Genomic DNA, 15,724 nt, shown 5'->3' with positions numbered 1-15,724 from the left:
TTATTTCACTCCTTTTTCCATTCCCTCCCTCCCTCTTTCATTTCTTCCTTTTTGCTTTCCTTCCTTTTTTTCTTTGTGTGTGTGTTGAAGGGAATTGTGGTTATGCAAATGCTTATGCATGTGGAGGTCAATAAAAAACTTTTAGGAGTCAATTCACTTCTTCTACTGCAGGACCTGGGAATTGAACCCAGATTTTCAGGGTGCAGTCCTTTTATATGAGAGTCAAGGCTGCGGTACTTGAGGCATTGGTTTCACTGACTCTTCAGTCAGGAAACCGAGAGCATGAACACTGTGCTCAGGTCACTTTCTCCCTCTTACACAGTGCAGGATCCCAACCCAGAGAAGAGTGTCACCCTAGTGAGCACTTTCCCAACCTCAGAGTCAACCTAATCAAGATAATTCCCACAGGCACACCTAGAAGCCCATTTCCCAGGGCATTGTCAACTCCATCAAACTGAAAATTGAGATTAACTACTACAGCATGCATTGGTATTCTGTGCAAACTTTTCATTTTCTTTCTTTGTTAATTTGTCCCTATATCTGTACATAGTTTCAAGTATGACAATAGCATTAATTGGTGTGTGTATGGGTGTGTGTGGTATATGTATGTAGTGTGTATATGTTATATCTCTCTCTGTGTGTAGGAAAAAGTCTTTTTTCTTCTTTATAAACCTGTTTCTTGTCTTAGGATTGTTGTTGTTTTGGGTTTTGTGGGAGGGGGTGTTTGGTTTTTGATTGTTTGTTTGTTGGGTTTTTTTTTTTTTATTGCTATAACAAAAAACCCTGAGACTGAGTAAAAAGTAAAGAAGAGAAATTTTCTCTCATCCTTCTGGAACTGGAGAGTCAAGAGCAGGACACTAACGTATGCCAGGACTTCCTGGTGGGGGCATCTCATGATGGCACAGAGCAAGCCTGATGGCTTAAGGTTTCTCCTCCTTTATGGATGCTGTCATGAGTAACAAAGCCTCAGACATCATCCGATACTAATTACTTCTCAAGAGCCAACCTCTGAATACCATTACCAACCATTAACATGTAATTGATGATTAAGTTTTTGCCACATGATATTTTAAATTCAGTCAGATGATAGCATATCCCTAACCAACTTCAGGCATTTCCTTAGGTTTGAAGTTGACCTGAACATCATGATTTATTTATTTACTTTTGGGCTTTTATAAGACAGGGTTTCTTTATATAGCCCTGACTCTCAGGACCTTGATGCTCAATAAACCAGGCTGGCCTTAACTCAGAGACGCTCCTTCCTGTGCCTTGGAGTACTGGGATTAGAGAAGTGCTGTCAACTGTCTCACACCCTGTTGTTTGGGGGAGGTTGATTTGTTTCAGTGGGATCAACTGACCTACACCAAAACCAAAACAAAAAAATACAATCACAAACATACAACCAAAAACAACAGGATTTGAAGGTCCTGGAGAGGGTGAGGCAGGAACCTCTGAGAGTTGGAAGGCAACCAGGAGTACATAACAAGACCTCAGTCCCCTAAAGAAACAAAACAAAATGAAGGGAAGACCAACACAGCATTTCCTTCATCGTGAAGAAAAAGAAAACCAGGTAAGGATTTTCCACAATCAAAGTTTCTCCGAACTTTGTACAGTGTTTGTACTGTGCTTCCTAGGTTTCTATAATGACGTCTTTTAATGTTGAGATCATCCTAACCTCCCTACGAGACTTACAGAAGGGAGGCGCTGTGTGTCCTGCAGGGTTGGATTTAAGAATGTGACAAAGCCGCCTGGTAAGTGGCACAGCTGAGTCTTACATTAAGCCCCACTGATCCAGCTTGAACTGGAAGGAGTCAACGCTGAACCTTAACACACACCCGGACAAGGGCAAGCCCACGCTTTTGGAAAAAGCAGAGGCATCAGAAACGGTTTCTGCCGGCCTACTAGACTTTGATGGCTAACTGTTTTTACTTTGTACGGAAATGTTTGGACACAGGACACAAGGTTTTTACATTTTAATGGCGGTGCTCATAGGTAACTTGCTTTCTTCTCATTACTTAGATAGTTGGTGTTGTTGCTCCAGTTTTAAGGTATTTGTGTCACCTCTAGGATTTAATGTTATAGCGGCTACTCCGGTTCTAGGAAAGTACAACCCTGAGAGGGAAAGTGGACCTCTTCATACAGCAAACCCTGACTGTACATTTGATTGTCTTGAATTTATAGCCTTTGAACCGTCTAAGTAATTAAAATAGACTTGTAAACGGTAACTTGTTTTTGTTTTTATAGAAACAATTTTTTTAAACAAGGTATTTCTTTAGCAACATGACTGACAGGGAGTAACAGCAAAAGCCATTTTACAGTCAGCTACACAGGGTTTCATGATGGAGCCCACACGGTCCTCAGATTTGGGGGCCTCCTGGTTCAGCTTTCCAAGTGCTTGTGTGACAGGCGTGTACCACCGCGCTCGGCAACCTTTCTGTCCGCCTGTTCTGTATTTTTATTAATATCTGCAGGATGCCAGGTAGTGAACGTTTTCCAGTCATGATTACTTTCAAATGTGGCACTACCATAGAATTGCAAGCTGGGTTGGAAGGCTTCTAGAAAAATGAATAGTAAGTTTCCGGTAACTGAAATCATGCAACCCGATAGCAAACTTAGCAATCTGCACTAACCATCAGTGCCTGCACCCAAGTGACCAAATCACAGATGCTAAAATACCCCGGAAAGACTGACTGGCAGGTGTAATCCCTGAGCACCCCCTAATCCTTTTATTTTGATAGACAGCAGACTTTTCCTTTTGCCCAGTCAGTGAGATAACCAGTGAAGAAATTTCCTTTTTGTTGTTGTTTTTTTAATTTTTCTATCTTTTATTTGACTTTTATTGTAGGATTGATTCGCCTTGAATGTGTGTTTGCTCACCAATATCTGCCTGGTCTTTTTGGAAGTCAGAAGAGGGCATCAAACCCACTGGAACTGGAGTTTTAGGCATATAGGATCATATGTGTGTGTGTGTGTGTGTGTGTGTGTGTGTGTGTGTGTGTGTGTGTGTGTGAAATATTTTGCCAAATTATTGGTATCTTAGGAAAGATCATTATCTGTGTATTCTATGCAGTGATAAAAACAGAGTAGCAACTGTAAGAAAGCCTTGTCAGTAGTATTTATATACCAAACAACTCCACATGAAGGCAACGCGAACTGAAGGAATAAACATCCCATGTCAGGCTTCCAAAGACTTGCTTGTGGAGTTTTAATGGCTCTTGGCTGGTCTCTCTGTCTTCTAGTTTCTTTCTCCTCACTTCATTACACAACCCTGCGGGACTGATCTTTGGAAGGGACCGCCCTGTTCTTCCAGTCTACGTTTGCCCCATCGGTTCCTACTGCCAAAGTATAAACACATTAATAACTTAACCTCTCTAACTCAATCTTCCTCCATGAATCTTCCAGGGCTGCCAGTTTGCCAAACACATCATGTCTTCAGAATGTCTTCAGGTTTTCCATCCAGGGTGTTTTGTTTCTTTGCCAGTGTGTGCAGACAATGATATTTTGTTGATTGTTTGTTTGTTTGTTTGTTTAGCTCTGATTTATACTTAAAATGTAGAGTAAACTTAGTCTCTAAAACTCTCTGGGACATCCTGACAGGAGACTGCTAGGGCTGCAGTTACTCTTGCCTGGGCAGATAACTGGGATTGTCCAGTGCTGCTCCTTTGGCATGGAGTGACTTACACAGACTCTTTTTTTTTTTTTTTTTTTTTTTTGACATGTTGGTCCTTCCTCCACTAAACTTGAAAAGACCTGACTGTCATTTCATGCTATCCCCACGACTTTGCACATGGGCGATATGACACTTGTATTTGTTTACTTGGTTTTAATTATTAGTTTTAATATCTCAAGATTGCTCACTGTCCCTAAATCAAAGCCTTCGCTAATTTCTTTTTAATTAATGGTCTGGTGGTGCCTGAGCTTGCGCTTTACAGACCATGTGTAACTATCGGAAGCCCTCTATGTGCCGTGTGTTTTCAGAAATGCCATAACATTATACACATTTATGCCTCACATTATACTGAAACCACATCAAAGCCAGGTCTTTGGTTTCCTCATCTATCTACTTCACATGTGGTCTGTAGGAGTGAGATCAGTACTTCGCAAATTTCAAAGAATAGTAAATTAATTAATTAGTTGTTAAGATGTTTTTACTATGGGTACCATACTGAATTCTGAGAGACATTAAAACGCAGACCATCAAAATTATAGGCCTCAGACTTTTAGAGGGTTGGATCAATTTCAAGGATGTTCTTGAGAGACAGTTTGAAGTGCTAGGCCTATAAACATATTTCTTGTTTGCATCTGAAATCTGTGACAGGTGTGTGTGTGTGTGTGTGTGTGTGTGTGTAGCTGAGGCTATTCTGATCCTCACTGTATAGCCCAAAATATAGTCAATCTCCTAAATTCTGGGGTTAGAAACATGTACTACCATATGCAACAGAGATTTGTCTTGGTGAAATACTTGCAGGTTTGATGCTAAAATATGTAAAGATCAAATTTAAGGAAAATTTCCTCTAATACAAAAGTTTAAATTCTTGTTGTAATTAAAATTTCTTTAGCGTTAACCTTGACTTAGAATGGTACATTCATTCTCCACATTCACAAAGCACATCGATTGCATCATCCTGCTCTTTGTAGTAACAGGACGTTTGGAACATGTGCCCCAGCACTGTGCAGGCACCGCAGGAGACTTTCAGTAGATTTATAGTACGTCACCATTCTCATAGAGCCGAAAATATTTTTGAATTACCAGAGCTTGTATGAAATTGATCCAAGTTGGGTAAAATATAAGTATGATTTAAAAAAACCTTTTAATCAAATGCCTAATGTCTGATATATAAGTGGTAGTGAACAGAGAAAATTATCATTTCCTAAATTAATAAACATACACAGAAAGCACACCTTAGGTTTCAGAGAAGATGTATTGCTTATAAAACATTTGTTACTTTAGGAATACTTTGTTACTATAAATTAATAAGCATACCCAGAAAGTAGAATCCAGGTTTGAGATAAGTTTTAATGTTTTATTTGTTACTTTAAGAAGATCATTAATTAATCTATTCAAAAAATTAATTATAAAATGATTTGTTGGTTTTTTAGAGATTCTTGAGATTTTAAAATATTAGCCATGTATTAAACTAAGGCTTAGACACTACAGTGATTTATGAATAAAACATATTTCTTTCCATTATAGAATTTACAGTCTAATGAGATTCTAGGGTATAAATCTGTATAAATCTCACATTTACTTTTTATTATTATTTCAAGACCCTTCTTTCTATATGCCATCATAAATAAGCACAGTTTGAAAATTATCTTTCAGTGACCAAGAACTATTTGAATTTTTCAGTCAGGATAATTTTTTTGGTTATTACTTTTAAGTAAAAGGCCAACCTCTGTTGAGAAAGTACACAAAAGGTAGGTTCACGGGCATTTTCATGATTTAAATTAGACTGTGGAAAACCTTTGTCTGTAAATTTCATTTTTATCCCCATTTTGTTTATAAAACTAAGACTCTGAAAACAAAACCTGCTAAAAATATTATATATATATATTAAAAAATAAAATTAAAATTTTAGATATATGCCTGAATGAGAAGATAGTGTTCATATATTAGTAAATAGACTATCTAGCAGCACCCGATTATTAGGTATGACAGTTTCAGGCTGGATGTAAAACATGACTGAGTAACAGAGATGTTTTAGAATGTAGACTTTGAAATTTTCTAGACATCAATATTTTTTTTTCAAAAAGAGCTAAGAATGTGTGCCTTGCAGACTTCAGGTTATTGTGAACAGAGATGTAATATGGATGAAGGTAATGGGAAAAAATCATAAAGTGTTGCACATATGTCAATTCCTATTTGCTCATTTGTATTCATAGTCATTCCTAACACCTGTCTATTCTAGTTTGATGTCTGAAACTGAGAAAAAAATACTTACCAAAGGCAAATTGGGGGAGAAAAACGTTTATTTCAACTCATAGATTATTGTCCATTATTGAGGGAATTCAGGGCAGGAGGTCAAGGCAGGAGCCTGGAGGCAGGAACTAAAACAGTCCAGGACAGACAGCTGCCTGCTGGCTTGCTCTTCATGGTTTGCTCAACCTGCTTCCTTATATCACCCAAGACCACCTACTCAGGGATGGTACTGCCCTCAGTGGGCTGGGCCCTCCCACATCATTTGTTAATCTAGAAAATGTCCCCATATAGTTGCCTACAGGCTGTTCTGATGGAGGCAATTCCTCAACTGAAATTCCATCTTCCCAGGTGAACCTAGCTTGGGCCGAGCTGACAAAAACTAACAAGCACAGTGAGTGTTCTTGTCCACTTGATCAAACTAGTTCTGATCATTCTTTTACGGGCAGCATTCTGTGTTTCTCAAAATCAAGAACCAGATTTTATCAGAATGAAATAAATATTACCAATGAGAATGTGTAGAATGGATGTCTTGTTTTATATAAGAATTCAGGAAGACGCTTCCATCTAGAAGCTTTCTGTGGTGAGAGATGTCTGGGTTTATATATCAGGCAAACTTTGATTGAAGCTGTAAGATGGTGTAAACGAGAGAGAGAGAGAGAGAGAGAGAGAGAGAGAGAGATCATTCCTTTCAAATAGAAGAGAGTAAAACAAGAGGGTAAATAAGGAACTGAGAAAAGCATCCACAAATCAATCACTTTAACATCTAGGATCACTGCCAAAACCGTTTCCTTCCTTTTTGTTTTGTTTTCACATTAGTGCCATATGTCTATTTGAGAATGGGAACTTGAGATGATCACTATCATTGACAAATGGTCTATTTCCACAAGAGTTCTAAGGCTGTTGCAAGTGCTTTTCACAACACAGGTAGAATGGTGTAACTGATGTTAGCTTTCTTCCAGAACTGTCATTTACTTCACCATCGTTCTAAGCCTGAACCTCATCTGACCTTTGTTATATATAAAATTTAGTCTATTAATGATTCGATCGTGTATGTCTATGTGAGTGTATATACAATTAACCTGTTTATTACTTCACAGGAACCCACTGTGAAGAAGACATTGATGAATGTTTAGCAAACCCTTGCCTAAATGGTGGTACTTGTGAGAACCTGCCTGGGACTCATACCTGTCGCTGCCCCTTTGATGATGCTTCTAGGACATTTTATGGAGGGGAAGACTGCTCTGAAATTCTCCTGGGATGCACTCAACACCAGTGTCTGAACAATGGAAAATGTATCCCTCACTTTCAAAACAGCCAGCATGGGTTCACCTGCCAGTGTCCTTCCGGCTATGTCGGGCTTCTGTGTGAAACCGCCACCACACTTTCCTTTGAGAGCAATGGCTTCGTGTGGATCACAAGTGGCTTCCATAAAAGCACAGGGTCAGAATGTAACATATCCTTGAGGTTTCAGACTGTTCAGCCAAATGCCCTTCTCCTTGTCCGAGGCAACAACGATATGTCTGTGAAGCTGGAGTTGCTGGATGGCTGTGTTCACTTATCAATAGACATCTGGAATCAGTCAAAGGTCCTCCTGTACATTTCCCACAACACCAGTGATGGACAATGGCATTTGGTGGAAGTAACATTTGCAGAAACTATAACTCTTGCCCTGATTGGCAGCTCCTGTAAGGAGAAATGCACCACTATGTCTTCTGTTCCATTTGAGAATCATCCATCAATATGTGCTTTGCAGAACTCTTTTTTGGGTGGCTTACCAATAGGGACAATCAGCGACAGTGTATCTGTTCTTAACATCTATAATGTGCCGTCCACACCTTCCTTTGTAGGTTGTCTCCAAGATATTAGATTTGATTTGAATCACATTACTCTGGAGAGCATTTCGTCTGGCTTGTCATCAAACGTCAAAGCAGGCTGCCCGAGAAAGGACTGGTGTGAAAGTCAACCCTGTCAAAACAGAGGACACTGCATCAACTTGTGGCAGGGTTATCAGTGTGAATGTGACAGGCCCTATGCAGGATCCAACTGCCTGAAAGGTGAGAGAAGTGCAGTGCCCGGGAGTGCTGTGCCTCCAGGCAGAGCCATCTCAAATCACCCAGGCTGCCACCCCCTGTTAGGAAACAGGGACCCCTCAGGACGTATGCTGATGTTTGCTCACTAATGAGATTAAAAAGGACACATCTGTGATATGTATTAATTATGAGTGGTTTTCATAGGATAACCAAGCTATGTATGGGCTGAAAAATTAAAATTAATAATAATAATAGCAATAAGTGAATAATTCCAGTCAGTGTAGCGTTCCATCTATTTAGTAAAATGCTCTTAGAACTTTGCCATTCGTTGCATATCAGAAATGTATGCAAAACCTTAGTCATTTGTAGAGGATGTAATCTAGAGAAAGGGGAGTTTGGGACAGAAAACTAGTTACTGCCACGTACTAATAGTACATCCTGTGCTTGCTAGAGTCTCCATGAATATAAACTTTCCTGATCTCTCGGTATAGCTCGCCCGTCCTTAAAAAATTCTGCTTAAGACTAGGAGGCCGACAAGTCAGCAGTTCTAGTAAAAACTGTCTCTTCGAAGGTCTTGTTTTATAAGGAGGATATATGTCTTCAGTAGGAAGATGAAATGTATTACCGGAAAACAGTGGTAATTGTTATGCACAGATTGATATGATTACTCTAGCGAATCAGTTTGGAGTATATTTCAAATCCTTTACTTCTGCCATCACCCGGAAGGCTGCCATTGATAGCGATCAATACGTACCTGTTCACTTTTATTATTACTATCATGTATTGAGAGGGCTGAGAGGGAACTCCATCAGGCCGCTTTGAAGTTCAGCTGCAATTTACTCCAGAGTTTTAGAATGAGTCCACGGAGAACAACATGTGGTAAATAGTCTACTCTTTTGTATGAAGTAAAATTAAAGCCAGCCGCAGCCTATACCCTACTCCATGTTCAATGGCTAAGAATTATTAGAAACTATCCGCAGGTTTTCCCCTAACCACAATATTCATTACAATCACGAACCTGTTTTACAATGGGGCATGGCATCTGCTGCTCCATGCAATATTTTAAATGGCGTGGCAAGTTGTCTTATGATTATTTTTAAGGGTGAAATTATACTGAGGCAATGGTTCACGTTTTGAAGAAAAATCTAATTGACCCAAAGCAATATTTTTACTACATACACAAAATAACAAACAGATGCCGACTCATTTTGACTGGCTTCCAGATGCGATGACCCTTGAGGCTAGCTCTGACCTGGGGATGCTGACTGTCCCAGGAAATAGATACGAGAGATGCCAAGCCAGAAAGTTCTGGTTTTCTTTAGATTTTCTTTTTCCGACTTGGAAAATAATGAACTTTTAAAACAAAATCCCTGATTTGGTGACACTTTCCATATTTCCCCAAATAGTGTGGTCACATCCCCACGCTCACACCGTGTGTGTTTCTATCCTCTAGGCGTACACAAAATGTGGATAAATCCTCATTTTCACAGGTTGAAACTTTAACCCCACATTTGACATGAAATAGTTATAGGGTAGGGATTTCTTAAAACCCTTCATTTTGGAAAAAATTTAGGAAGGAATTTTTAAAGGAAAGATAAATTTTTCATATGGCCCTGAAATCATAAAGTTAAAATATTCTGTATTGCTGAGATCCATAAGAAAATGTTTTCTGCATTTTATTCCTTAAACACACACACTTAAGACTACAAATGAGAATTTACATATAGAGATATTCATTCTATATGTATATTGAATAGAGGGTAAGGTTGTCTAAATGACACAAAAAGTGTAGACATTGCCAATATCTTGAAGCTGATCTTCTCAAAAGTCATTTATGCCCCCATAAAGTTTCCACAGCACCCTGAATGGCCTAGAGTAATAACATTGTATGTCCTGCATTACCTGTCAGAACAGGGTCTTCTGAGATATTGTTCTAAAGCGGTGGCTGGTCCTCAGCCTTCCTAATAATCTCCCCGTTAATAAAGCTTCTCATGTTGTGGTGACCCCCCACCATAAAATTGTTTTGTTGTTACTTCACAACTGTAATTTTTGCTACCTTTATGAATCATAATGTAAAATATCCGTGTTTTCCGATGCTCTTAGTTGACCCCTGAGAAAGGGTCATTCATCCCAAAAGAGTTATGGCCCATTGGTTCTAAAGGAATATGTAACATACCTCTTCGTTTGGAGACTATCTAATTTTAAAAAGCAACTTATATGTTTGCCTTCCTCTATACAACTTGACTTTTAGAATGTTACTATACATTAGAATCAGTGTTTATTAGGTTTGACAGAGTCTCACTCAGTAGCTAGATTTCTTCTGTCACCCTCTCCTTTTTTAACCCACTTCTGGAACAGAGAACCCACTATCCCATCTAGCTCCAAGTTTTGAAACTGTTATTTCTAGATGATGATTTACCCCAGCTTCCGTCTTGCCAAACAGTTATCACTGGGGACATTCCCACTTAGGGCTTTACATCCCTTCTTGAGAAGTCCTAAATAGCTGAAGAAAAATATTCCACACCCTGTAACCACTCCCAGCGTCCTGAACACATTACTTTCTTCTAGTGGCTCCATATGACATGTCCCTATGGGACTTCATTATCTGCTTGCCCCTTTGCCATACCTTTGCCTCTTTCTATAGGTGTCATCTAAGTGTGCTTGTTGATACACTTACATGGAACTACACTTCCCTGTTTCCATCTAATATACTCTCATGTATCACGTTAAAGCTACATTTAATTTTGTGACTGTTTACACATTGTCTTTTGTCATGCATGGGGCTAGAGAGTCCTCTTCTACCTTAAGCAGACGAGTTACATTTGATATAGACTGCTACTTACTCTCACTAAGCTTCATCTTCAAGCCCATCAGTCATTAAAATCTGCCAAATTAAATTTTTTTAATCCATACATCTTTAGAACATATCCATTATCTGTATTAGCTCCAAATCTTCCATGCTTACAGTTGGGTCCTTCCTGTGTGGCTTACGGTGTTTCTAAAATCAAGTAACACATCACACACTCTGACTACCTGCTTGTGATTTCTGAAGAATAGGATTACTGGAGAGTCAAGTTTCTAAGGAAAAAAAGAAACCCATCCCTGCATCCTGTCTTTTATTCTGACCCTCAAAGTGATGCTGTGGGCATCCTGCGATGACCAGCAGGGATCTGGCCCCCTGAGCTTGAGGGATTTTTGTGCCTATCCTCAAAACTCAAGGGCTTCAAGAGCCCAATTTTCTTATTAAGCATTTCATCCTATACAAAAGTGCCGCAGCATGTGCAGAGATGTTAACCTGTTCAAAGAGGCTATTTTATCTGAGAGGACCTTTGAAAGCTACCTGTAGTTGCCTGGAGCAGGTGGTGTCCAAATGCAGATTCACAATGCACTGTTCCTATAGGAATCAAGTCAGAGTTCTGAAAACGTAGCCTTTTGTGCAGAAGGTCTTCAAACACAGATGGTTGTCTAAGCAAGACTCACTGTGGTTCAGCTAAACTAAAACACGTCTTAATGTCGCACAAACTTCAATTGGTGAAAACGTCTAACCATGATAGGGTATGATCTTTTTGTCCCCTGATTTATACTGAGACGTGAAAGCCCAAAGTGGCAACATCTTTATGACAGCATTGGAGCCAAGCTCAGCAATAACATCTGCACTGAAAATTCAATAGTCAGCTCTCAGCCTTTCCTGTACTTGACCTAGTCAGTTAACAATTAAACACTACACCCTCCTAGAATCTCCTTCCCCAAGAGATTCTTACTATGCGGAGTGACTTCTCCAAATCAAGCAGGATAATCTTGCCATTGATCTCTGTCTTCCTACAAAGCAGTTCAATGTTATGACATGTCTGCTACAGCAGGCCTTTACGCAGCAGAGATAAACTGGGCAGTGTGCCCCAGGGATGCACGCCCCACACCTTTCTTTCACCAAGATGAAACTCAGAGGCAGCTAAGATTTCATTGTCTGGATTTTAGAGAGCAGACAGGGATATTTAGCTGATCATTCATAGGCTTTGTTTTGCTTTTTTTTTCATCTTTTGTAGCTGACAGGCACTTATTATAACACAAAATATAGTGATTTTCATGATAATCTCAGACGCTCAGAAAAATGAGGAGACCTTACTATTCTACTGAATAACACTCTCTAGAACTTGAGAAAGTGTCTGATTGTGTATATGCCTGTGAAAGTTCCACTTCCCATTTCTTCTTACATTTGAGTGTAAAGACTATCTTTCTCCTTCCCTCTTTGGACATTGCAGAGTATGTAGCAGGAAGATTTGGCCAGGATGACTCCACCGGATATGCTGCCTTTAACGTTAACGATAATTTTGGACAGAACTTCAGTCTCTCCATGTTTGTCCGAACACGTCAACCCCTGGGCTTACTTCTGACCTTGGGAAACAGTACTTACCAGTATGTCCATGTCTGGCTAGAGCATGGCAGCCTGGCACTGCAGACTCCAGGCTCTCCCAAGTTACTAGTAAATTTTTTTCTTAGTGATGGAAATGCCCACTTAATATCTTTGAGAATCAAACCAAATGAAATTGAATTGTATCAGTCCTCACAAAACCTGGGAATCATTTCTGTTCCTGCGTGGACAATTCAAAGAGGAGATGTTATTTTCATTGGTGGCCTACCTGACAGAGAGAAGACTGAACTTTATGGTGGCTTCTTCAAAGGCTGTATTCAAGATGTAAGATTAAACAACCAGAACCTGGAATTCTTTCCCAGCTATACAAACAATGCATACCATGATCCAATTCTTGTCAATGTGACTCAAGGCTGCCCTGGAGACAACATGTGTAAGGTAGGGTCGTCCATGTCAACTATATACATAGTATATACTCAGGTTGTATTTATTAAATGATTTATTATAATTGCTCTGCTTTGTTTTGGTTTATGGTTGTTGTTATTGGGTTTTTTTTTTTTTGTTTTTTGGTTTTTGGGTTTTTTTTTTGTGTTTGTTTGTTTGTTTTAGAGATAGGTGACTAACAGTGTAGCCCAGAATGGATTTGAATTCATAGTCTTTCTTCTTGAACTTCTCAAGTGTGGGTGGGGATTACAGGCATATGCTAGCACGCCTGACTGAAATATTTTATATGTGAACAAAATGCTGATGTTCCACCAGTCATGAAATATTTTTTATCCACATGTCTAAAGAAAGCCCGGTAGATTCACAAAGAACCATGAAAAGTAACATTAGTTTATATTAATATCACAAATACGTAACAGTAGACATAACTTAAGTCACATGCTTTTCTTGTTCCCCAAACAATCAACTTCCCCAAGAATAATAGTATTTTAATCTACAAGTTTTTAATGGTGTTCTATAGGTCTAGCCCAATGTATTTCTTTTCAAAGACCCCACTAAATTTAATGTCAGTACCCAGCTACTTTCATTCAGTAAACAACAAAAATTCAGTTTCCTTTTAGTAGTTGGACTTGAAATCCTTTGACATATGATTGCTCAGAGTCAACTTTTCATGTCTTCTAAATAGCATTAACCATGTGAGATGATTATCTCTTTATGAGCTCTTGAAAGAAAGAAGGACATCACTGGTATGACTTGAACATTTACGAGCCCCGATGATTACTGCCTATGATACTCAGTTCTAAATATATGTGAATGAACCACTGTAATATTCTTGTAGGGATACTTTGACTTTAATTGAAATGATTTTACAGGTATCAATCCATTGAGTTATACTAAACAAGTACTAGATAAAAGGAGCATTCTTAGCATTTATATAGTGACAGATGAAAAACTAAAGTTTATAAAATTATGTAATGTGCTGCGAGGGTAGCTCAGTGAAGGAGCGAAAGGCTTAGCAAACTCAAGGCCTATGTTCTATCCTCAGAAGTGGAAAGAAGAAGGCAGAACATGACTAGGAAACCCTGTGTTAATAATAGACCTTGGATAAATGTAGTTCAGGATCTAAACAAATACTTTAAGAATATTTGTGTTTTGACTACTCTCTGAGGGATCTTGAAAATGGAAACAGTATTGTGTCCCTGAGAATTGAGAAGCAGGTGGAACTGGGGCTTCAGGTATGGAGTATTAGCTTGTACTATCTCACCTTACTGTGGGGGTCTCAGGCAACTAGAAGTACCCAGAAGTAACAATCGTCACAATCAGTGATAATAGATGTGTGCAAAGTACCTAGTAACTTGTAAATTATGGAGAATATCTTTCTATTTCAGTAAACCCTCTCATGTCATAAATCAGTTTTATATTTTCTCCATTCTTCCTTTGTTCTGTTCTCCCTTTTCTTTTTCATCTCCCCCTCATCTCTGTCTATTGCTTGTTGCTCTGCTCTTTGAGTAAGCAATCAGAAATGGAAGTGGTCAGCTGTATTCTATACTATTAACAATGTCTGAAATGTAAAGATGTAGGAGAATTGTCATTTTAAAGTAACAGATGATGTCACCTTTAACACTGCCATATTTCATTGTCCTTGCTTTTTAATCCCTTTGATTTTCTTTCTTTTCCAGTACAACCCCTGTCATAATGGAGGTGTCTGCCACTCCCTGTGGGATGACTTCTCCTGCTCCTGCCCTACAAACACAACAGGGAGAGCCTGCGAGGAAGTTCAGTGGTGTCAGCTCAGCCCATGTCCTCCTGTTGCAGAGTGCCAGCTGGTCCCTCGAGGGTTTGAATGTAGGTAGCATTTGGAGCTGCCGTCCATCCAGTTTCATTGTCCCAACAAGAAACGGTGGGAAATAAATGATTTGGGCATAGCCAACTTAGAGAAAACTGCATGGGAAGTTTAATAGGCCTGGTGTGACCAAGAGCAAGACCAGTATGACCTCTGGAATGCATACGGGCCTGAGTTTCTGAGTGAGAAAATGAGCCACTGCAACAATAAACCTAGCTCTTTATTTCAAATTAATTTGTGAAGAACCAGACAAATATAGCTGTTTTTGCTTTCTCAGTACAGACACTGTGCAGTTAATGTGCACACATCTGGCTCACTGCCATTGATTCTTGATTTATTGATTACGTTCATGGCGACCATAATCTAAAGCTTCCTCACATCTCAAACAGAGAGAACAACACCCACTTCACACATATCTTTGTGTATGCTTCTATGTGTATCGTGATGTGTACTGGGTAGAGGTTTACTGTGTGTAACTGTTCCCCTTCTCATGAACCATTTTCCAGTTTCAATATTACAGTCATGATTCTTACCTAAACATTAGGGTTTATGTGTTGTCTTCTCCCTTAGATCAACTAATACACAGTCCAAGTATAGCCAACACTCTATGTCTAAATTAAATTAGAATCTCTTCTTGTTACTCAAATAAAGTATGCATCTAAAGATGCCCTCTGCTGTCCTCTACTGTCCAATGTCAACAGGGAAGTGTTTGGGGAAGACAGAACATAGTAAAGCAATATGATCTAGAGGATACAGCTCATAGTCTACCATGAGCTTACCTGATCTTCCTGCCATAGCAAGATTTAAAACACAATTTAAAACATTACAACCCTCTCTGGGTATAAGTGTATTTCTTGAAGCAAAGGTCCCCAAAGAAAAGGCAATAGATAGAAATGCATTGAGTACTTTACCCAGACAACAGTATAAGGCTTCACTGTCTTGCTAAATAAATGTTCAAGTCAATAAAGAGCTAATCAGATTTGTCATTTCAGCATTTGTTTAAAAATACATAGTAAGATGTTTGTTTCTGCTCCTTCCCTCCAGAATTCCTTCCCCAAATGTGGTAAGAAAAACAGCCAAGTAACAGTGAAATCAAATGAGATCTTTAAATCTAGTCA

The 15,724-nt window shown here is 39.1% G+C and overlaps 1 protein-coding gene across 1 annotated transcript in view; it reads left to right on the top strand.

Moving 5' to 3' along the window:
- The window catches only part of CRB1 (crumbs cell polarity complex component 1), a gene marked incomplete at both ends in the record, with an annotated part of 173,204 nt that overhangs the window by 113,505 nt on the left and 43,975 nt on the right, over positions 1-15,724 (top strand). The window contains 3 exons of the mRNA XM_080918159.1: positions 7,018-7,974; positions 12,210-12,757; positions 14,443-14,608. Of these exons, the coding sequence (XP_080774285.1) occupies positions 7,018-7,974; positions 12,210-12,757; positions 14,443-14,608 (1,671 nt within the window). The remainder of the gene's footprint in view (positions 1-7,017; positions 7,975-12,209; positions 12,758-14,442; positions 14,609-15,724) is intronic.

This window comes from Micromys minutus (assembly GCF_963924665.1).
Source record: "Micromys minutus genome assembly, chromosome: 6".
In the NCBI taxonomy this organism is placed as follows: Eukaryota; Metazoa; Chordata; class Mammalia; order Rodentia; family Muridae; genus Micromys; species Micromys minutus.
The sequence above is the reverse complement of the archived record's forward strand: the minus strand, read 5'-3'. Positions and strand labels throughout refer to the sequence as shown.